General features: G+C 36.0%; 1 protein-coding gene across 1 annotated transcript in view; it reads left to right on the top strand.

The window, feature by feature from the left end:
- Dnajc15 (DnaJ heat shock protein family (Hsp40) member C15) overlaps positions 1–22,751 on the top strand; it is a 67,829-nt gene that overhangs the window by 10,561 nt on the left and 34,517 nt on the right. The window contains exon 2 of the mRNA XM_048800561.1: positions 19,306–19,357. Coding sequence (XP_048656518.1) covers positions 19,306–19,357 — 52 coding nt within the window. The remainder of the gene's footprint in view (positions 1–19,305; positions 19,358–22,751) is intronic.

Raw genomic sequence — 22,751 nt, 5'->3', positions numbered from 1 at the left:
GGAAACAGAGGGCAAGTAACTTGACTAAGGTCGTGGAGCTGATAAGGAGGGAGCCAAAACTCAAACCATGTTTCTTTGATTCCAAAGCCTGTGACCCTACTACTGAGTTATTGAAAATAGGTAGAAACTAGGAATATATAAGTACTCTTAGTGTTTTGGTTAACATCATTCTGGCTTTTTTTTTTTTTTTGCCATGCTGGGGATTGAACCCAGGGTAGCATGCAGGCTAGGAAGCCATCTATCCCTGAGCTACACCCCCTACCCTCTATTGTTGCTTCTTAATGTATACATATGCTATAATTCTTTTTTTTATAATTTGCTTTTTATTCTCTACTTAATATATAGTCTCTAAGCATTGTTCAATATTATAATATTTAAATGATTTAGTTGATGTATATTTTGGATTGCCTTATTTGTTTTAATTATTCTCCTATTGTTGAGTATTCAGATTGTTTCCAGTTTTTATATTATAAATAACACAGTGAAGAATGTTCTCATATGTTTTATGCATCTTTCTGATTATTTTCTTAAACATTTTAATTTTAGTTACTGAGCCTGAAGACATGAATATATATATAAGATTTTTGAATCTTAACCATGAAATTACCCTCAAGACACATTGTGCCAATTACCAGTATCAGTTCATTGAACCACTCTCCTGAAAACTTGTAAGACTGTGAGCTGTTGTCTGAAATGCATGCCTCATTATTAATAGGTCCTGTACTGGAGATATGGCAGATTACATCATGGTACATCCAGATAAAAAGTTGAAGCAGGAACTAGTAATTCCACTTGTATACTTATCAAACTGTTTGATTTTTTTATTAGATATAAAAATATTAAAAAATATATCTTTGTGCTACGTGTGGTAGTGCATGCCTATAATCCCAGCAGCTCAGGAGGCTGAGGCAGAAGGATTGTAAGTTCAATGTCAGCCTCAGCAAAAAAGCAAGGCGCTAAGCAACTCAGTGAGACCCTGTCTCTAAATAAAATACAAAATAGGGCTGGGGATGTGGCTTACTGGCCAAGTGCTCCTGAGTTTAATCCCTAGTATCCCTCACCCATTATGTGTGTGTGTGTATTTTGCGTGAGAGAGGGAGAGAAATGATAAAACATTGTGAATGAAATAGAGAATTGTAAGGAGTAAGTACACCAAGGACCAGTGCTAGTATCTAGTTTGACATTAGATAATTAGATGATACTATATTCTCTAGATAATATAAAAAGTGACCTAGTAATAAATCTGTATAAGACTTTATAAGGTTTTTGTGAATGGACATTAAAGTAAAATAGAGAGCCTGGCACAGTGGCATGTGCCTGTAGTCCTGGTGGGCTAGGGACACTGAGGCAGGAGGATTTCAAGTTCAAGGCCAGCCTTGGCAAGTTAGACCCTGTTTCAAAATTTATTTATTTATTTATTTATTTTAATTTTTATTGTTGGTTGTTCAAAACATTACATAGTTCTTGACATATCATATTTCACACTTTGATTCAAGTGGGTTATGAACTCCCATTTTTACCCCGTAAACAGATTGCAGAATCACATCGGTTACACATCCACTGATTTACATATTGCCATACTAGTGTCTGTTGTATTCTGCTGCCCTTCCTATCCTCTACTATCCCCCCTTCCCTCCCCTCCCCTCCCATCTTCTCTCTCTACCCCATCTACTGTAATTCATTTCTCCCCCTTGTTTTTTTTTTTTTCCCCTTTCCCCTCACTTCCTCTTGTATGTAATTTNTCTTATTGTTTAATTTTTTGAGTTCTTTGTATACTCTGGATATTAGGGCTCTATCTGAAGTGTGAGGAGTAAAGATTTGTTCCCAGGATGTAGGCTCCCTATTTACCTCTCTTATTGTTTCTTTTGCTGAGAAAAAACTTTTTAGTTTGAGTAAGTCCCATTTGTTGATTCTAGTTATTAACTCTTGTGCTATGGGTGTCCTGTTGAGGAATTTGGAGCCCGCCCCCACAGTATGTAGATCGTAGCCAACTTTTTCTTCTATCAGACGCCGTGTCTCTGATTTGATATCAAGCTCCTTGATCCATTTTGAATTAACTTTGGTGCATGGCGAGAGAAAGGGATTCAGTTTCATTTTGTTGCATATGGATTTCCAGTTTTCCCAGCACAATTTGTTGAAGATGCTATCCTTAAGTTAAAAAGGACTGGGATTGTAACTCAGTGGTGAATACCCCTAGATTTGATCCCTAGTACTACACATGCACAGAGAAAAATATCAAGTAACCCTGTGTGGTAGCACACACCTACAACTCCAGTGACTTGGGAAGCTGAGGCAGGAAAGTCACAAGTCTGCAACTTAGCAAGACCCTGCCCAAAATGAAAATGAAGTGTTGGTAATGTAGGTTATTGGTAGAGTGCCTCTGAGTTCAGTCCCCAGTATAAAAGCAAAAAACTACCTAGGGTGAAAGTTCAAAAACTTTTAAGTCTAGAAGTGTCAGATGCAGAGACTTTTGTGAATAATTGGTAAATAATATTATTATAAGAAACATTTCTGACTAAAAATGTAGTGAATTCTAAAAAGAATTAGATAAATGTATGGAGAAATAAGGTACAAGTAAACTAGTATGTTTTGGAGGACATACGTATTAACTTGTGACTTTAATGAGGTCATTTTATTTGTGTCTTCAGTCCCACCACAGTGCCTGGTCTGTAATAGGCACCAAGATTAAGTATTTAAATGTTGAATTAATTTGTGAATGAATCAAACAAACGAGCCTAAGAGATTATTTTCTAGGGGCTGGGAGTATAGCTCAGTAGTAGAGCTTTTGCCTAGCACATGGGAGACTCTGAGTCCAATCCCTAGCACAGCAAAAAGAAAAAAAAAAAATGCTTTCTGGACCTAAAATACAGCATAAATCTGCACAGTCAGGGTTCCCTTGAGAAACAGAATCAAGTAATATAGGTATGTATGTATCTGTTTCAAGGAATTAGTTTATATGATTGTGTGATGGCAAGTCTAAAATTTATTTGGTGGGCCCACGCAGACTGAAAACTTTCAAGTAAAAATTGAATCTGTTTGTGTGTGTGTTTGTGTACACACATGTGCATACTCGTGATGCTGGGGAGTGCTAACTAGGTAGTGTAGCCTAGTGAAGTTGACACATAAAATTGACCATCACAATGTACTTGGGTTAAAGAATTTGAAACCAAATGTGCAACTTGGTTTGACAAACCTGTGATGAGTCCAGGAGCTCCAGTTCTCTCTGAGGTATCCAGGACTAGGTTGATTACTGGGGCAAGATTTTCTGGTCAGTCACATTTGTTCACATTGTAGCTTAATGTGAGCAAAGAAAGCTTCTTCCATTGTTAGAATAAAGAGACAAGAACTCACATCATTATTTTGAATAAACCCAAAGAGTACTTACAAGATTATTCTTTAAAAAAATCATTATGTACAGTGAGGATTTTAGTTAGAAGAATTTTTGTTAATTATACTGCTTAGTGGAATGATACTCATTTGAGGTAAGCCCAAGAGTTGTTTCTTATTTTGGCTTTTGATTTTATTATATTGTTTTGCTGTGTGTGTGTGTGTGTGTGTGAGAGAGAGAGAGAGAGAGACAGACAGACAGACAGAGAGAGAATGAACCCAGGGACACTCTACTACTGAGCCTCGTCTTTATCCCTTTTTCCATATATTTTCAGACTGGAACTTGTTAAATTGCTGAGGCTGCCTTAAACTTGTGATCCTCCTGCCTCAGCCTCCTTTATAGCTAGGATTACAGGTTTATGCCACCGTGCCTAACTGTTTTTTAATTTTTGTGGTGCTTTATATCAAACGTAGGATCTTTTATGTACTAGGCAAGTGCTCTACCACTGAGCTGCAACCCCAGCTCTCTTCCCCTCCTTGTTTTGATCTATATGTATAATGCATATCTTTCTCAAATTCTGCTTTGCTAGTAGTATTTTTTGTTCCTTTTTTTCTCCCTTCTACTTGCTGTTGTTTAAATTCAAAGAGCTTTCTTTGTGGAAATTGAACCAAATAATAAGACAACATAAAACACTGAGTTCAGCAGAAAGTGATTTGCTTGTGATTAACCCTTGAGAATTGAGTCACTGCAAAATAACAAAGAAAGAATATTTTTGAGATATTCTGCTCATTCTTCTTTTCCATTAGTGGATGAGACATCTCCCATTGCAGGTGTTATGAATTCCCATACTGCTTTGTTTAGGCTTTATCATATTTATCATGACCTGTTTTTAGAAAAATATGTCCAAAATAGAGCTTCTTCCACCTGAGCCCATTTAGTCTTTCCTGGCAGCAAAAGGCAATTTCCTTCTGCCAGTTGTTCAAGACAGTAATCTTGACATCCTACACTATTCTCTTCATACACCACATCCAGTCTCAGAAAATCCTGTTTTTGTACCTTCACAATACACATCACAAGAATCCCACCACTTTCATTTCCATCACTAATCACTCTGATCCAAGTTACCAGTACCTTTTTCTTTGATAATTTTTATAGACATCTAACTCATCTCCATGTCTCCGCTTTTGACCCTGAGCAATTTTTTCTCAACAGACAACTAGAGTGATTCTTAGAATCTAAGTAAGATCATCTCAGATCTCTGCTCCAAACAATGATATCTTCTCTCAGAGAAAAACTGAAGTCCTTATGTTGATTGGTAAGGCCTCACATGATCTACTCCCATGTGACTTCTCTGACCTCATTCTCTGTTCCTCTTTCCCTCTACTTTCTCTCCACACACTGGCAATCATTAGAGGCATCACCTCTCCTCTTCAAATTTGTTCCCTTTGCCTACAGTGATCTTTCTTCAGATGTTGGCATGGCTTCTTTCTTGTTTATTTTTCAAAATTCACTTTTGTCAGATACACAGGTATGTACCTGTAATTCCAGGTGCTTGGGAGGCTGAGGCAGGAGGATCTCAAGTTTAAGACCAGCCTTGGCAATTTAGTGAGACCCTATCTCAAAACAAAAAATTAGAAGTGCTGAAGAGTAGCTCAGTGATAGATTGCTCCTGGGTTCAATTCCCAGTACCAGATGGGGAGGAAATATTCACTTTTCATTCTAGCTTTTCCTAGTCATTCTACCTAAATTTGTCACTTTCAGTATACAAACACACACCTACTGCTTTACCTGCATTATCTTAACTTATGGCACATATTATTATGTAAATATTCTTTTCCTTATTTCTATTGTTTATTATTTGTCTCTCATGCTAAAATGTAGCTTTGCAAGGACAAGGATTTTGTCTGATAGATCCCTAGGACTTAGAATCATGACAGGTACATGATAAACACTTGCTGAGTAGTTCTTTAATGAACTAATAAATAATCAGTCAGAGATGGGAGGTGACCTTTGAATGGTTACTATTTTTAATCAAAAACTGAGTCCTTTTAATGTTATTCCTTTCTGTTTTTCTGAATGACCTGTAGATTATGTTCATTTCACTTTTGTAAGAAAATTGACATAAAGCCCTTAACTTCATTTTCTTTATCTTCCATGAAACATTTGGATATATTCACCCAGTCCAGGATATTTTGACTAATTGTTTTAGCTTTTTCACTGCTTTGACTTAAAGATCTAACCAGAACAGTTCTAGGGGAGGAAATTTTATTTGAAGGCTCACAGTTTCAGAGGTCTCAATCCATAGACAGCAGGTTCCATTCCTCAAGGCTCAAGGTGAGGGAAGATATCATGGAGGAAGAGTGTGGCAGAGGGAAGCAGCTCATATGGTGATCAAGAAGCAGAGAGAGTCTCCACTTGCCAGATACAAATATATACCCCAAAGGCAGACCCCCAATTCCCACTTCCTCCAGCCACACTCTACCACTTCAGTTACCACTCAGTTATTCCCTGCCAGGAGATTAATTCACTGATTGAGTTAAGACTCTCACAATCCAATAATTTCTCCTCTGAACCTTCTTGCATTGTCTCACACATGAGTTTTTGGGGGACACTTCATATCCAAACTATAACACAAATATTGTTCATTGTATTTTCCCACTTCAAAATACAATTTAAGTCACCCATAAAATTGTTTTATCTTACATGCACAGATAATACAAACTAAAAGGACATCTGGATGGTCAGGAGGCTGCTTAAGATCCTTTTCATCCATTATATAAACCTTTTGAAAACATATGACATGCAAGCATTTTGGAAATCCAAAAACTCACTTGCTGAAAGAGATTCAAAATAGACAGGCAAGCTGCTATGTATGTATTTTAGTAGAGAGATCTGCTGAGTATAAGGAGGCACTGAAGAATTTTGCTTAGGGGAGGAGTTGAGCAGGGAAAACGTCACTGAGAAAACCTTGAAGTTGTTTTTGAAGAATGAGAATTTCTAGGAGTGGAACAGAGAGGAACAGGAAGAGTAAGAATAAAGATGTGAGAATAAAGAAAGACCTAATGGAGTATCTGCCACATTCACACAGCGTCATGTCATTTTTCATAACCTTGTGTCAAATCATTTTGAGTATTTTATGATACAGTTATTCATACCCTTATTTCACAGATGAGGAAATGGGTCCAGACAGAATAGCTTAGGGTCATCAACTGATAAATGTTGAGTTAAAATTCAAGCCCAAGCCTGATTAACTTTGAGGCCTTGTGGACTTCCTGTTAGCATACCTCTCTTTCCCATCCTGCCACCCACACCCCCATTCAAAGGTAAGGTGGTGGAAAATTGAGGGGTGGAGATTCATGCTTGCTACATGGATGAAAAACATGAAGGCTTATGAAAAATATAAAAGTTTAGAATTAAAAGATCCATGAGGAATGGAAAGAGTACTAATTAAGAATGAAGAAGACGACACTGAGCAGTCTTGAAAGACTAGCAAACCTCTGAAACCATCATTGTATAATGATATTCTTTAGTGTGGACATAAGACTTTTAACTAGCCATGCTTAGCAGTCTAGGAAATGAATTCTCTATGACTGCTCTCCCACCATTTTTAAACCAATCAATAATTTCATTGGGAATTTAGCATCTCTTGGTTTCTGCAGTGCTGTTTTTTATATGCGTGGAAATTTTAAAACCCAAAATGTTCCTGCACTGTGTGTGGTTAGAGGAAATATGGTGAAAACTCTGCTTTTTGGCATTTTTGGCCAATATAATTTAAAGGCATGAATTTTAAAAACTGAAATACAGTTGACCAATATCACATAACATTGCCTTTGAACAAACAGGATCTTTTTTTTCCATGGTGGTCCTGAGAATATTGTTAAAAGCTGAACTTCTAAATTTGGCTTAAGCAGAAGATTAGGTTTGTTTTTCTTATGTAGACCACTTTCCAAACACCAGTCTTCATGAGTCATAAAATAATTTTTTAAAATATTTATTTTTTTGGTTTTAGATGGACACAATATCTTTATTTTTATGTGGTGCTAAGAATCGAACCCCTTGCCTCACACATGCTAGGCAAGCATGCTACCACTTGAGACACATCCCCAGCCCATAAAATAAATTTTTTATGGAAATCTGTATGATTTATTTTTCAAGTATATATGACCTCATGTTTATAGAAAGATCAGCTTGTGCTACTAGTGGAAGAGGTGCTAACCTAATTTTGTGTAATAGTTGTGGTTTTGAGGCTCAAACCCAGGCCCTCAAACATGCTATCCAGGTACTCTACCACTGAACTAGGTCCCCAGCTTTAGAATTTATGTAGATCTTCTGCAGGTCTAGAAAATGTTTGTTAGTTTTTTGAACCATATGCATCAATCTTCAGAGAAAATGTTCTTAACTAAAATTTGCCTACTGTGGTTTGAATGTGGGTTGTCCCCTTCCCCCAAAACTCATATTGAAGTTTAATCCCCAATGTGAGGTATTAAGAAGGTAAAGATTTGACTATGGCATGTAAGTGTAGAGTCTTTGAGAGGTGGTTAGGATTAGATCAAGTCATCAGGGTGGAGCCCCAGATTTGAACACTGGTAGCTTTATAAGAAAATGAAGAGACCAGGACACACACACATACACTCACACACTCACATACTCACTGCCTGTCCCTTGCCATTTGATGCTCTGGTGCACATCAGGGTTCTGCAAGCAAGAAGGTCATCATCAGATGTGACTCTTGGCTCTTGGGCCAGAACTGTGAACCAAAATAAACATGTTTAATAACTTATCCAAATTGTGGTACTATGTTATTACATATAGTTGAAGGACTAAAGCATTACTAGCCTTGTGCATATTAAAGGGGGGATTAAAAAAATCCTTGCCAAGAGGTCCATCTGTAATCCCAGGGACTAGGGAGACTGAGGGAAGAGAAGTTCAAGTTTGAGACCAGTCTCAGCAATTTAGCAAGGCCTTGTCTCAAAGCATTAAAAGTGCTGGGGATGTAGCTCAGTGTTGAATGCATCTAGATTGAATCTCAGTATAAAAAAAACAACAGGGACAACAACAAAAACCTCATGTGGCATCCTTTCTTTATAAATCACACTACCTGATTTTTTTTTTATATTTTCAGCACATATTCTAATTTTCCTGAGTCAAACAAACAGCAACTTTTCTCCATTTCTGTTGAATTCTCAAATGTACTATGATGTGTATCTAATCGTGTGAGCAATTTTAGACACTTAACCTGTTTATTGCCTCGTTGTTAGAAAATGACTGTATTTGTGGTACTAACACTATGCCTGCTTCACCATTTTGCTTTTATATTGTCTTTTCAATGTCATTTTTCTCATTCTGTTACTGGTAATTTAGTTTTAAAGCATCATTGTTTAAAAAACATTTAAAATAAAAATTGAAGTACATCTTCATGCCTGCAGCTGGATCAGAGAATGTGTTGGGTATATCAAAGAAACAAAATAGATCTTCTTAGCCTGAGGACCAATACTGAAGTTTAAATTAAAAAAAAATAGCATAGTGATAAAGAACATGTGAATTTTTTTTCCAATAGTAGTCAAACAGGGAACATGTTCATAGAATTCTCTGATGTTTATGCCAAATGAACCATGAGTGTTCAAAAAAAAAAACATTATTTTAGATTTTATTTTATTATTTTTTTTAAATAAGGCAAAATAAAGTATGATTCTGCATGAGCTACTTGCTCAGATTTCAAATTACTCTCCTTCTCTTGTACTATCTATTTTCTACAGTTGAAATTAGAATGCTTCTTTTCCCTGTCTGGATCATTCACTTATGTGGAGGTTTGGGAGGAACTGTTATTGTTTTTCAGCTCACAGTTTTGTGTCTAAAAAGAAATGCCAATGGCTTTTTAGAGAATGAAAAAATATTAGGTAACAAATATTTTTTAACATCTTAATAGTTCAATATAAAACTTGACAAAAAGGACTTTTATTCTTATTTCAGAGTACAAAATTAGTTGTAGGTTATGTGATTTTTTTTTTAAATTTCATGTTAACTTCAACTTTTAAATATATTTTTGTTTGTTTGCTATCAATTGTTTATGCTTAAAAATACAAACTGTTCTAATGTAAATTAATTAAAATACATTTCAAGAGATAATTTTAAATTCAACTCTCTTCCAATGAGGAATTTTAGTTGTAATAAAGTGAATTTTTGCATAGCTATGCTATACTTTGTGCTTTTAGTGTGGATAAGTAAGGTTGGATTTTATAATTTTGTTTATTTATTCATTGAACATCCTTATTTACTCCAGTGATTTACCTAATTTGTTTTTAGAAAAAAAAATTTTTTTCTTAGTTGTAGATGGACAGCATGCCTTTATTTTATTTGTTTATTTTTATGTGGTGCTAAGGATTGAACCCATAGGTTGCTAGGCAAGTGCTCTGTCCCAGCTATTTCCCCAACACCCGCTCCAATTTGCTTTTGTTTTGTTGTTATTTTTAAAGGTTACAATGCCTTTTGTGTTTTTTTTTTCTCTAAAATTAGTCTTTAGAAATAGAGGTTAGAGGTTACCTTTTATTAATTTTTAATCAACTTATTTTTTCTTACTGATTGTTGAATGAATGGAAATGAAATATAGCAGTTCTGCTGATGTGCTTGCTTATAGGAACTCAAAGATAAAGGAGACAACCTCCTTGACTTTAGTGAGTCTTTTTTTCCTAGTCTGCCAGAAGTTCTTATGTTGGGGCTTGAGAATTGAAGGACTTCAGGCAAACCCATGAATGCCCTCAACTTATATATCAAAAGACTTTTGGTGTGTGTATATTCCTGGGAAAATGGTCCATATATTTCACTGGATTTTTAAGACTTAATACCTAGAAATGCTAAAGGAAACAGAACACATCTAACTATAATTTAGTATAATAATACAAAATTATATTTTATTCTAAGAAGATAAAATATTATAAGTATTATAGTAAGGATAAGAATAAAGATCTGTGAGAGATAATAGCATAAACATTGGATGTTTAAGGACCCTCATAGGACTCATTTGATGCAGGCCCTAGGGCCAAGTTTGCCTTTTTCCATGCAACATCTTTGATATAAATGTTATTACCTGCCAGTTACTATATTATATATGTGAAGGTCTTTGCAGTAATGGATGGATGGCTCTTTGAAGATAGTTTAATGGAGGAACTATTTGCAGCCGTGTGGGCATGATTGAAGGTACCCAATAAAGAATAATGTATCACCTAAGGAGAAGCAAGGGTTTGGAACAGTTATCCATCAGTTGAAGGGGTAAGGATAGGACTGTGTCCTAGAACTCATTAAGAATTGTAGGTGTGGAGGGGTCACTCAATGGGAACTATGGCCAAAGAGGAAACAAAAGCAGGGGAAAAAACACTTTGACTACCTTGTGTGGTTATTTCTCTCTCCTTTGTTTCTCCTGCTGATGAAACAGTCAGAAGCTAGAGGGCAAGTAAGTACTAGATAATAGTCTTTAGAGATAAGAGCAAAGAGAAGTACAAAGCTAAGCAGAGGATGGTGAGTGGACCTGGGGGGATTAAATAGGAGCTTATCAACAGAGTGCTCAAAACTTACTTGAATTAAGTTGAATTTTTATTGTTAAATATAACTTAGCTTTACATATTGTTAGACTAAAATGAAAATGAGCAAATGCATAATGGTTTAATTTTTTAAAATACAAATACCTCTAATCCTTGAAATCAAAATCTCTGAAATTGTACAATTATTTGTCTCATATATTTTGAATATTTGAATAGTTGAATTAATAAAATGGTACAATAATAATTATTCTATAAAATTTGAAGTAAGAGTAACTCAACTTTTTCAAGATTTTACATTGTAATAATATGCATTTTTCAGAATGTGAGAAGTTGGGGTATTTAGCCTAGGAAAATTCATTTTCTAGAGCCTGCCTCAAACAATCTTCTCTGAGAACCTATAGACAATCTATATAGAAAACCTTGGCTAGTTACTCTTTTGATACAATAGTAATATCCAGAATCAATATATAAAGAACTAAAAAAACTTACTACCAAACAAATATCCCAGTGAATAAATGGGCAAATTAACTCAACAGGCACTTCTCAAAAGAAGAAATGTGAAAGGCAAAAACAAAAGAAAAAGTGTTTAACATCTTTAGCATTTAGGGAAATGCAAATCAATCTATGCTGAGATTTTTATTTCACTCCAGTTAGAATGGCAGCCATCAAGAATACAAACAACAATAATAAATGTTGTAGAGTATATGGGGAAAAGGAAGGAACAGTTGTACACTGTTGGCAGAAGTCAGTGGTGCACTTTATGCTTTGAATTTAGCCCTGGATCCTCTGCCACTACCACTTATTTTTTAAAAGGACATGTTTGTTTTCTATTTTTCTCTCCCTTCTCCCTGATCTCTCCCCCTCCTTAATCTCAGGGGAAATAGGATTGATTACCTTTCTTCCCTATCCTAGGACAAGTTATCTGTCCTTGAGAACATAGCTACCACAGGAATGAAGTAATTAGACTTCAGAGATGGTAACAAGAGTATCTCAGAAATCTCCCAAATTGTCACTTGAATTGAATTACCTCTTTAAAAAACCAAAAACCCACCCTGTGTCGTGCTCTCCTGTAATCCCAGTGGCTCTGGAGGCTGAAGCAGGAGGATCATGAGTTCAAAACCAGCCTCAGCAATGTCAAGGTGCTAAGCAAGTCAGTGCGACCCTATCTCTAAATAAAAAGTACATCCTGGTTCAATCCCTGGTACCAAAACAAACAAACAAAAAACCCCTAAAAACCCTCTGTTCTACCCATGGGCAGAATCACGGCTTCTAGGACTGGAGTCTTTTGTTTCTCCTTTGCTAGCAAAGCAATAAAACTTATTTTTCCTTTTTCTTAAAACTGTTTTCTCATTATTGGATTGGCATCAGGGACCAAGGACTAAGCTTTTGATTATAAGGAGAGGAAAGAGGAAATATTGGGAAATGACATTGACCAAATGATGTTGTTACATCATGTGCATGCATGCATATGTAACAATGAATCCCATTATTATGTGTAATTATGTTGCATTAATAAAAAATTGGGATAAAAAGAAAAAACATTTACACTTAAGTCATGAAAATAGTCTTCTTTGGTATCTTCTAGAAGTTTTGTTATTTTATCATCTACATTTTGAGGTACAGTTACCTGGGATTGACTTTTGTATATTGTGAGAAAGGTTAATATTAATATTTTCCATTTTGATAGTCAACTGACCAAATATTATTTATTAAGGGAAAAAAAGATACTTTGTTTCTGGCTTGCAATGCTACTTTTGTCACAAATCAAGTCAGTTAATTAAAAAAAAAAAAAATCTCTGAATCTTCTTGTACTCAAATTTAAGTATTATAGAACATTGTTGTACTTGTTATACCACTTATGTTCAAAAGTACTGTAGTGGCACCCCCTTTCTCCACAGAAAACCTTAATTGGACTTCTCCAAACATCTTCACCATGGCTGATTTTAGAACTGTCAGCAAAAGAGTCTCTACAGAAGAGTTCAGTGTAGATAAACTTCCAATTTTCGTGTTGCCCTATCTTACTTGGCCACTGGCCAGGAAGAAATCAGCACTTCAGGTGCTGGACACCCCCTTACTAGTTTTTCACAAACATTTATCCAGTATAGTAGTTTGTAAAAATGTGTAAACAAGGCCTCTGGTCTTGAGCTGGAGCTTCATAGAGATGTCTACATTTCTAAGATAAGAGAAGTTACCAATTGAGCTCCATGGTCACACCTGGCAGGGGGAGGGAAGAAAGGGGAGAAGAAGCTCTCCCCTTCTCAGGTGTTGACCTTGAAGGGTTAACTTGCCCAGAATAGTGAAAGAAAAAGCTGTTTTTATGTGAACTTCTGTGCCCCTCCCCTTACATGTTGGGTGTAAAATTCTGAAATTACCTGAACTTGAGGTTCAGGGGATTGATTGATTATAGCAAAAGCTGTGCCCTCTGAACCTGGCTGCAGCTAAATAAAACTGTTTCCTGCTATCTTCGGTGCCTTACCACATGTGTCCCTTAGTTCATTTTTACTGATAATGTTAAAAACAGCTGACATCTGCTAACATGTGCAGGCTACATGTGTTAAGCCCATTGTGTGTATTCTTACATTTTATCCTTACAATAGCCTTAGGTGGTATAATTACCATTGCTAGGTGCTTGGTGTGAATCAATGGACAAAAATAAGTTCCACATAGAGCACAGATGTTTACATCCCAATATTTATATTTTTACATCATTTTTATTGTTGTTGCTAGTATTCTCTGGTTGCTTTTGAAGCTGAACACCTTTTCTTATGAGCCTCAGGTGTGCTAGGCAAGCTCCAACACTGAGCTAGATGTCTAACCCCTAGATATTTTTTTAAAAATGAAATCCTTGGCTTAGTCTTTTGTCCACATTTCTTGTGTGTTGTCTGTCTTTTTAATTTGGAGGAATTCTGTATGTATATTTGGATATGTGCCCATTGTTCTGAGTTGTAAATGACCTCTGTCATTCTGTGAGATCAATTGACCTGGGGCTAGTTTGTTTTGTTTTGGTTTTTGGTGGCACTGGGAACTGAACCCAGGGCCTCTAGCATGCTAAGTGAATGTTCTAGTTCTTTAGACAGACATTCTTTTTCTGTAAGCTAAACCACACAGCAGTTTATATGCTTTGTGTTAATTGGTGCACAGGACCTAAGTATAAGGAGGGGCCTTACACCATCTAATATTATCTCAAGGTCACCAAATGTTCTAGGTTTTATTGTCACAGGAAAGCTGGGACCTGAAATTCCAAACCTTGGTTCTTGTGTTCTGATGAAAGAAATTTTAAAGTCAGACACCAAAAGCTATGCAAGAGATCTTAAGTGTGAAAGTAAAGTAAAAACAAAGTGAGGCTTAAGCAGAGAGCATTCTCAAGAGAGAGAGTAGGCAGTTTCCAAGCAGAGAATGACAAAGGAGACAAAGCTGTCTTCAAATTCATGACTGATTGATGTTTACCAAGAGAACTGGGACCACCTTCTGTACTCTTTGCCAGTCAGTTGTTCAACTCCTCCTTCATGTGGGCAGTGGAGTTTTTGACCTTAGTTGATCCTCTCAGGAATTGTCATGGTAGCCATTCTATTTAGGGGTGGCTTCATCTATAAGACAATCCTGTGTTAATGTGGGCATTGGGGTCAATAGCCAGTCAGAAGTTATCTTAGTGCGCCTGTGCTACTAAAAGAATCTACCTTCCCAGACAAATGGAGACACACACAGCCATAATTCGTAACTTCACACTAACCTCAATGGACCCTGTTAAGAGTTAGTCTCATTAATTCTTTCCTTTTGACATATTTTCCCATTAGCTCCTTTGCTTCTGTTTGTTTTCTACAAATTAACTACTACCCTTTGCTTTTTCATCCACATTGAGTTTAAAGAAGACCCTACAGTAAGTGACTTTGCCATACATTTCACTGCTCATTGCTAGTTACTACATAACACTATGAATCTGGAGAGAGATTATTTACTAGTTAATATCCTAATCATTTAAGTATGGCTTCACCTTAGAATTTAGAATGCCTAGTTAAAGGCAGGGGATGGGATGGATGTAACCTTACAAAAGGCAACTGCCAAAGGAGCAGGCACTTTTAGACCCTTCATCTGCCTACCAAGAGCTCTAGATTTCTCAGAGACAATTATTGGATATTAAAGTTAGAGCACATTTATGCAGCTGCCCTCTCTGACCTGATGTTTCTCATTATAGAGTCATCCCTGGAACGTCTGGGCTTTGATTTCCTAAGACTGATGTGTATTTCATTACAGAACTCGAAGACTGAGGGCTGGAGGGCTTTTAGGTTTTGACATCTAGAGTCTCAGCCTCCTTCTTAACAATGTCTGCACCAGTGTGAAGTATATCCATTCTGTTCTCTAGTGATATTATTCAAGCTTTTAAAAGAATCTTTGTTGAAACTTATGAAATTTGTCTCACCACAAATTAGAAAAAAAACCTTGCTGTGATTTCACTTTCTTAATTCTGTATCAGTCAGAATTTGCTTTGGCTGCAAGTACCTAAGTACTGAAAATACCGTAGTTCAGGAAGATAAAGCTTTTATTTTATCTCATGTAAATAGAGGCAGTCCGGGGGTGCTAAGACAACTCTGTGATGGAGTAGGAAATAGTCTCTTTTCCTCATTGTTTTTCCTTCTCTGTCCAGAAGGCTGCTCCAGGTAAAATGTGTGTGTTTCATTCAGCAAAGACATTTTCTCCCTCCCTCTCCTAGGACTTCCTAACAGTTGTACACACAGCTTTGCTTAGGTACTACATACAGACCAACACTTAGTTACCATAGGCATCAGACTGCCAAGGGAGGCTTGAAATACATGTCCAACTAAAAATAGAAATTTCTGGTTTTATGAATGGATATTGAGGACAGCAATTTATTTCTGCCACGTGTTGTGACTGAAGGTTTTTAAATCAGAATTAGCTTATGATATTTTAGATTGTGACATTCTGAACCTGGTTCTTATTGTTTAAAAATTTTACCGGTCCAGAAAAGTAGGAAACTATTTTTTTTAATTATTAATGTATTTTTACGTGGTGCTGAGGATTGAACACAGAGCCTCACATGTGCTAGGCGAGCACTCTACCGCTGAGCCACAACCCCAACCCCCCTAACTAATTTTTAAATTAAGATTTTTACTAATTTTTGAAGTTCAACTTTCCCAAAGATGCACTAAAGGTTTTATTAAAACTCTAAAAACAGCAAATGCATTTGAGCATTGCAAATATAAAATATCGAGTAGGAAATATGCACCTTTTGTCCTTACAGAAGATATATATATATATATATATATATATATATATANAGGTGAGACAAGAAATAGCAAGGAAGAAAATGAAACACAGGAGGAAAATTATCTTTTCCTTTCTGGTCTAGAATTTGGAGGAAGATATAAAATTCTTAAATGTTTGCTTTAGCTTAATGACATCACAGTTATGTGACATGAAAAAAATATAATTCACTATTACAAAACTTCAAACAAAATGATAATTAGGTGGATGGGTCAACCCAAGATCAGTCAGAACCATGACCATTGCTATTAGGCCTAAACTACACCTTACATTCCATGGAATTACTGTAGAAGTACTTACCTCCTGCTTTCCAATTCACTGCTGTGCATCCTGTTCCACCTGTTTACATCAGTGTACTTAACTCAAGGACTGGAAGGCAAGATACCCTCTCCTCTTCCCAGTTCAGTTACAGGCCAGAGAAAAAAGATGCTCTCAAAGACTATTGTCAATCCTAATCTAACGACACTCAAATTAAATGTTTTAGGTTGATGGTTTTTGGTAGATTATTGTTAAACCTAGACATGCAGACCTATTTCATTTTTATAAAAGCCAATATTCCTATTATATCACTTGCAGTTTAGAGAAAATCATAATATTATCAAACTATAAAACATACATAGTCTCTCATATTAGCTAAAGAAGTTCCTTAGTTAAATTATCATATCATAATTTAAAAATCTTTTTTCCAATCTTTATACTCTTATTATTTTGTTCTTGGATTTTCAATTTGTAATAATTATGGACCAGGAAACTGATTAATTAATTTAGTAATGCATTTTGAACATGGATTTATGAATTTAATTCTCACAATTAATCTGATATTGTGTTAAATCCAGGGCATATGAAGGTCAATAACACATATATTTTGCTTTCAAAAACATGTGTTCTTGTTTGGAACATTTACTAACAGCTAGGAAATGGTTTGCTTCTATTACATTTTTCTTGGACTTTTACCAATTTTCATATTGAAATATTTATTTCAGCATTTTTACATAGGATCCTATTTTATCCTTTAAGTTCTATCTTTGGTTATACTGTTCAAAATTATGTTTTGATATAATTACTTAAACTTGATTTATTTTCTTATCACATATAATATATTTAAAACTCAGCAAAAAATTATCAAAATATAACTCCATGTTGAATTGAGGTTGTCAGAAAAATAGTATGATCATTTATAATTTATAATAATTTTGACTTTTAATAATATTGATTTTATCCAACAAATATTTCTGAGCCTTTTCTATGGGTCTTAAACTATGATGGGTGGTTGGAAACCTTTAGTGTACAACAAGGATTGGTCTCATTTAGGCTTATCCTTCACAAAGCCTTCTTTCTAAGAGAGGTGGGAAGGAACATAAGACCCATAAACATAATATTACATGATAGTAGTACAACAAATAATGTGAGATTTGCAGGATACTACAACAATATCTAAAATAAACATCTAAAATAAATATGGGACAACAGAAAATGCATGGTATGAGGGATTATATTCATGTAATTTGGATGTTTTGTTTGGTCTTTTAGAAAAACATGTCAGTTATAAATGGTATTGAGGTAAGGCTATTTAACCTGGAAAGAAACCATCATTGTCTTTTTTGAAGAATTGTTTTTTATTATGATTTAATTATACAAATTTATGGGACTTGGTGTGATAATTCAGCATTCGAGCAGTGTGTAATGATCAAATCAAAGCAGTTAACATTTCCATCTCCTTAATCATTTAAAAATTTTTGATTAAAATTTAATTGTATATATATAAGATAAAGTGCAATATTTCAACATATGAATACAACATCTTCTGATCAAGTCAGAATAATTAACATTTCCATCTCTTCACTCTTACTTTGTGCTTGGAACGTCTCAGTTCCTCTTCTCTAGTTATTTATAAAGTATATAATAACTTATTATGGAGTATAGTTACTTTATTGAGGAATTTCACTTATTTTTCATTTGTTCATTCCAAAAATATTTATTTAATCTTAGCGGAAAATATTCTAGTAAATAAGTACTAACCTATAAATACATAGTGGAGGAAAAGAAACATGTTTTCAAATTAAAGTCAAAGGTTTATTTGAATTATTTTACTATTGCTTGTGATTGTCCAATATTAATGAAATAATTATGCAGACATATGTCAGGATTTATTGCATATAAAACCCCACATTGGTGGCTGGGGTTGTAGTTCATTGGTAGAGTTCTTGCCTAGTATGTGTGAGGCACTGGTTTTGATCCTCTGCACTGAATAAAATAAAGGTATTATGTCCATCTAAAACCATATATATATATATATATATATATATATATATATATATATTAAACCCACTATTAAGAATAGTCTGTTGGTAATGTAAAAGCTCTTGGTTAGAATGAATTCAAATATATGAAAATTAAAGTATAGAATTATTTTAGTTCACCAAAATTTAGATGATAAAGCAAGCAGCAGATATAATTCCTTAGACACTGTAGATTTTAAGTTCTGTTCTTCACAGTAGAGTGTGAAGAAAATCTAGTATTTAATGTAATTATCCTCATTATTTAAGATGATTGATTTTCTTTTAAAACTTAGTATGGTGACAGAAAGTCTAATTGTCCATTTTCAGAATTCATTATTTAGCCTTAAATGTGAAATTGGAATGTAAAAAAAAAAAAAAAAAAAGAAGAAGAAGAAGAAGAAGCAGGAAGGGAGAGCAGAGTGGAAAATTAAAGTAGGTAACACTGGAGTATGAAAAATTCACAGCTCCTTAACAAACAGGAGGTGAGAGGGAAGGGACAACCTGACCAGCTGCCTATCTGCCAGAAGGCATTCAATCCCAGAAGACTTTAGTGCCACAAGAATATAAAAGGAGAGGGAAACAATTAAAGGCAAAAGCAACTAAATTCTTTAAACAACAGTAAAACCTAAGTGACTTTTGGGAAGATTGTGTACCCCCTAGTACTCAACCAATGAGCAACCAAAGGAGGGACCTTGCCCTGGAGGGAATAGTGCTAATTATAACTGCTCTGGGTGTGCCTGAGTACCAGACACCTGATCTTGCAAGACTGTCATGAAAGCCTCACTTTCTCTGTACCTTCTCAGTTCATTCCTTGGCTTTAGACAGGTGAGTGTGTTTCTCACAGTATGTAATTCTACAAGTTATCATATTTCTTCCTCCACAGGCAAGAAGTTTGATAGCTGTAGGACTGGGTGTTGCAGCTCTTGCATTTGCAGGTAAGATAAATGAAGAATATATGTCAATATTTGTTGTAGGAACAGGATTTTCAATTAGCTGCTACTTTGATTGATGAGTAGGACCTTTGTATTCTGACATTTTTGGTCTTCAAACATTATACATACTCATTCTTTTCACCATCTATAGTTGCTAAACATTAGTAAAACAAAATCTAGGTAAACTGTAGTAAACTGAAGAAAATTGATGATGTATGTGCTAGGAATGCTAGTCCCAGAAATAGCTGGTGTTCTTGGCTTTTTTTTTTTCTTTTTCTTTAAATTGAGCTATAGTGTATAATAACAAGAAATCTTTGATATGATGCTATCACTGTATGGAGTCGGAGATTTCTCCAGATGCAGAGGAGACCTCAAACCTTCCACATTTTTGACTCCATTGCAGAAAAGAATTTAAGGAAGAGTCAGCTTGTAGAACAAGAAGGGAGAGCTTTATTGGAAAGCAAAAACAAAGAGGGAGTGTAGTCAAATTTTAGAGTGAGATAGTGACTCCAATCTTGCTCTGGGGTTCTAATATTTATAGAGTAGCTAGGGGGCTAGACTAAGGTAGAGTCAGGACAGAATTACATTTTTGTGCTCTAAAGTGCCCTTGCATGTTTTAAGCCTGCTTCTTGATTCTTTCCAGTGCCCTTTTTAGGTATCTTGCAGTTTTGTTGCTTTTTCATCAGCCAAGCTTCAAGCTGCAGGCAAGGATGCACATTCCCTTACTTGCTAGTTGTTTGTTTTATATTCCAGTGGCTCATAGGCATTTCCTTTATTAGCCTCAGTGTTCTTGTTCTCTGTGCCCTGAATTCCTGTCTCAGTGCAATCTAAGGATCTCAGTGATAGGGAATTCCTTTATATTCCCATGCTCACTTTTTCTTGCAGATGGGTCTATACTCTTAAGCTGTCAGTTACTTCTGATGAACACAGTTATTCACTGATTTATTACTTCATCTTTTAGCATATTGGTATAATTTCTTTAATAAAACCCAGGAGAATTTCTTTCACTGTCAAAATCATCTTTTTAGAAAAAAGTTATGAATATTAAAAGTAAAATTGCTAATTTAATCACTAACTTAGAGTTTTAAATTGCATAGCTATTCCCTAATTAAATGTTAATCTAAGAGTATTTCCATGTTGATATTTACTGTTTTGTTTCTAATTGTATGGATTTGATCTTGTTAATTGGATGTTTTTAGGTAAAACTATTCCACTGTGTTTAAATGGAGTTAAATTCCAATAGAAAAATGACAAATAAGATTCTATTTTATTTTACATGGTACTTAATTTCATACAATTCTCAGTTAACAAATAGAACTTTAAAAACTAGACATTCATTGGGGCCAGGGATGTAACTCAGTGGTAGAGCTCTTGCCCAAGAAGTGTGACGACACTATGGGTTCAATTCCCAGTACTGCAGTGGAGGAAAAAAAAAGTTCAGTAGTTCAGATCCTCTTGATCTTTTTTGGCAGCACAGCCTTGTGCCAATTATATACTAAAATGAATAACTAAAGTGAACAAATTCTGGGGTTTTTCTAGAGGAGAATCATATCTTAAAAGGAATTCTGACAAACTTGTCCATAAGCATAAAACTATTTTAGAAGTATTTTAGTAGAATAGGCATAGTCATTATGAATAAAATGTAAGATTTTCATTTTAAATTAGAAAAAGATGCACTTTGGGGCTGGGGATACAGCTCATTCGGTAGAATGCTTGCCTCACGTGCACAAGGCCCTGGGTTCAATACCAAAAAAAAAAAAATGCACTTTTTCCAAGTCTTCTTTAAAAATATTTACGAGAATTGATGTGCAGATTGTACTATTTCCAAATTCATGTTACTAATTATAACAACAGATCTCTTCCAGAGCCAAATAAACTAAACAGTACAATTTAGGAGAATATACACTTCAGTTTGATGGGGGGATAGCTCATCTAGTTTATGGTTAAAGGAAAACTTCAGATTCCACTTCTTAAAGCTTTTATCTGCTTTTTCACTGAGAAAGGAATTCAGTCACTGTGCTTGATTGTGGTTTTGAAGAATTTTGGGGTAATTTAAAAACTACAGTTTATACTATTGTGTAATCAAATGATAAGTTCTTCTGAAAGATCTAGGTAGTTGAGGTTTTCCAGTGGAACTCTTGATTTGCAAATAAGCTTATGGTTAGAATTAGAATTTAAGTTCACAGTGTCATATACTGTTTTCTGGCAAGACCTTTAAAGAAAGACACACTAGTAGAAGCCACATGTTCTCAATAGGATACAAAAGGTAAATTAGTTAGATGATATTTTATTCTTGTTTGATATCCTCAGAACAGTTTAGGACCTGTTTTATTATAGATTCTTGGTTTTCAAAACTGGGGAAGTTTGAATATTTATATGTCGACAAAAGGCAAACCTGAAATAAGTTTTTAGAGAGAGTAGCCATCTTCAGTAATAAACCAATAATTAACATCCTTGTTAAATGTTTCATGCATAATTGCTTTTTTTAGTTTAGAGATAACTTCATTAAAAAATCACTATGTAGAGTGGGAAGATGGCGGCGAGGGGAGTGCATTACCCCCGTGTGCTGCTTCACTGTGTGGGAGTATGACAAGTCAGGACGGCTAAAGGATATCTTGTTAGGAATTTCCAGCAATAGTGGGGTGCTCCGGAACCTGGAGGAAGGATTTCCATCGCACGAGGATCGGCTACGGGGACTCAAACGCGAGAGGTTTGTCGCACGGAGGGTAACTGCTTATTCAGCAAATCGCCCCGCGGCGAAAGTCTGCAGTGTGCGCTGGGATAGAGACGCAGGGTTACAGCGCTGCAGTTTCTGCCAGCCGCGCAAGCACCGTACTCAGGGCTGAATTCTGGGTTCCAGACGGGGGAAGGAAACGGTCCTTCTCGGTTCTACACACCGGTCAGTCCACAGAGGAGGCCAGCAGCCACCATCTTGGTAAACTGACGTCACGTCCCCTGTTTTCGACTGACCGCAACTCATTCAGCCATAGATCAGGTAATTCCAGGCTACAATTCGCCTGTGGCTTGCAAACAGACTGCTAGGGTTCTGCGCCGGGGTGCTTCTAAGAACCTGAGCCTATCGGAGCGAACGCCGAGCGCGGGGCGCCCGAGTTCCGGCTCCCGGAACCGCCCCGCGGAGGCTGCTTCATGAACCCTGTTCCTATCAGAGCATACAACAAGCACTAAGCAGCCGAACTCCGGCTCCCGGAACTGAGCCCGCGGGGACTGCTTCTTGGAGCTTACAGGAGTTCGGAGAGGCCGAGCTTACACCGAGTTCGGAGAGGCCGAGTTCCGGCTCCCGGAACTTCCCTGGGCCGGGGCTGGGAGCCCGCGGAAACTGCTTCTCGGTAGGGGTCCTGCCGAGGGCCGGACAGGACTCACCCGTTGCTTTGGTTGC

The sequence above is a fragment of the Marmota marmota genome, unplaced genomic scaffold (genome assembly GCF_001458135.2).
Source record: "Marmota marmota marmota unplaced genomic scaffold, marMar, whole genome shotgun sequence".
In the NCBI taxonomy this organism is placed as follows: Eukaryota; Metazoa; Chordata; class Mammalia; order Rodentia; family Sciuridae; genus Marmota; species Marmota marmota.
Note: the sequence above shows the minus strand (reverse complement) of the source record. Positions and strands in the feature narration are given on the sequence as shown.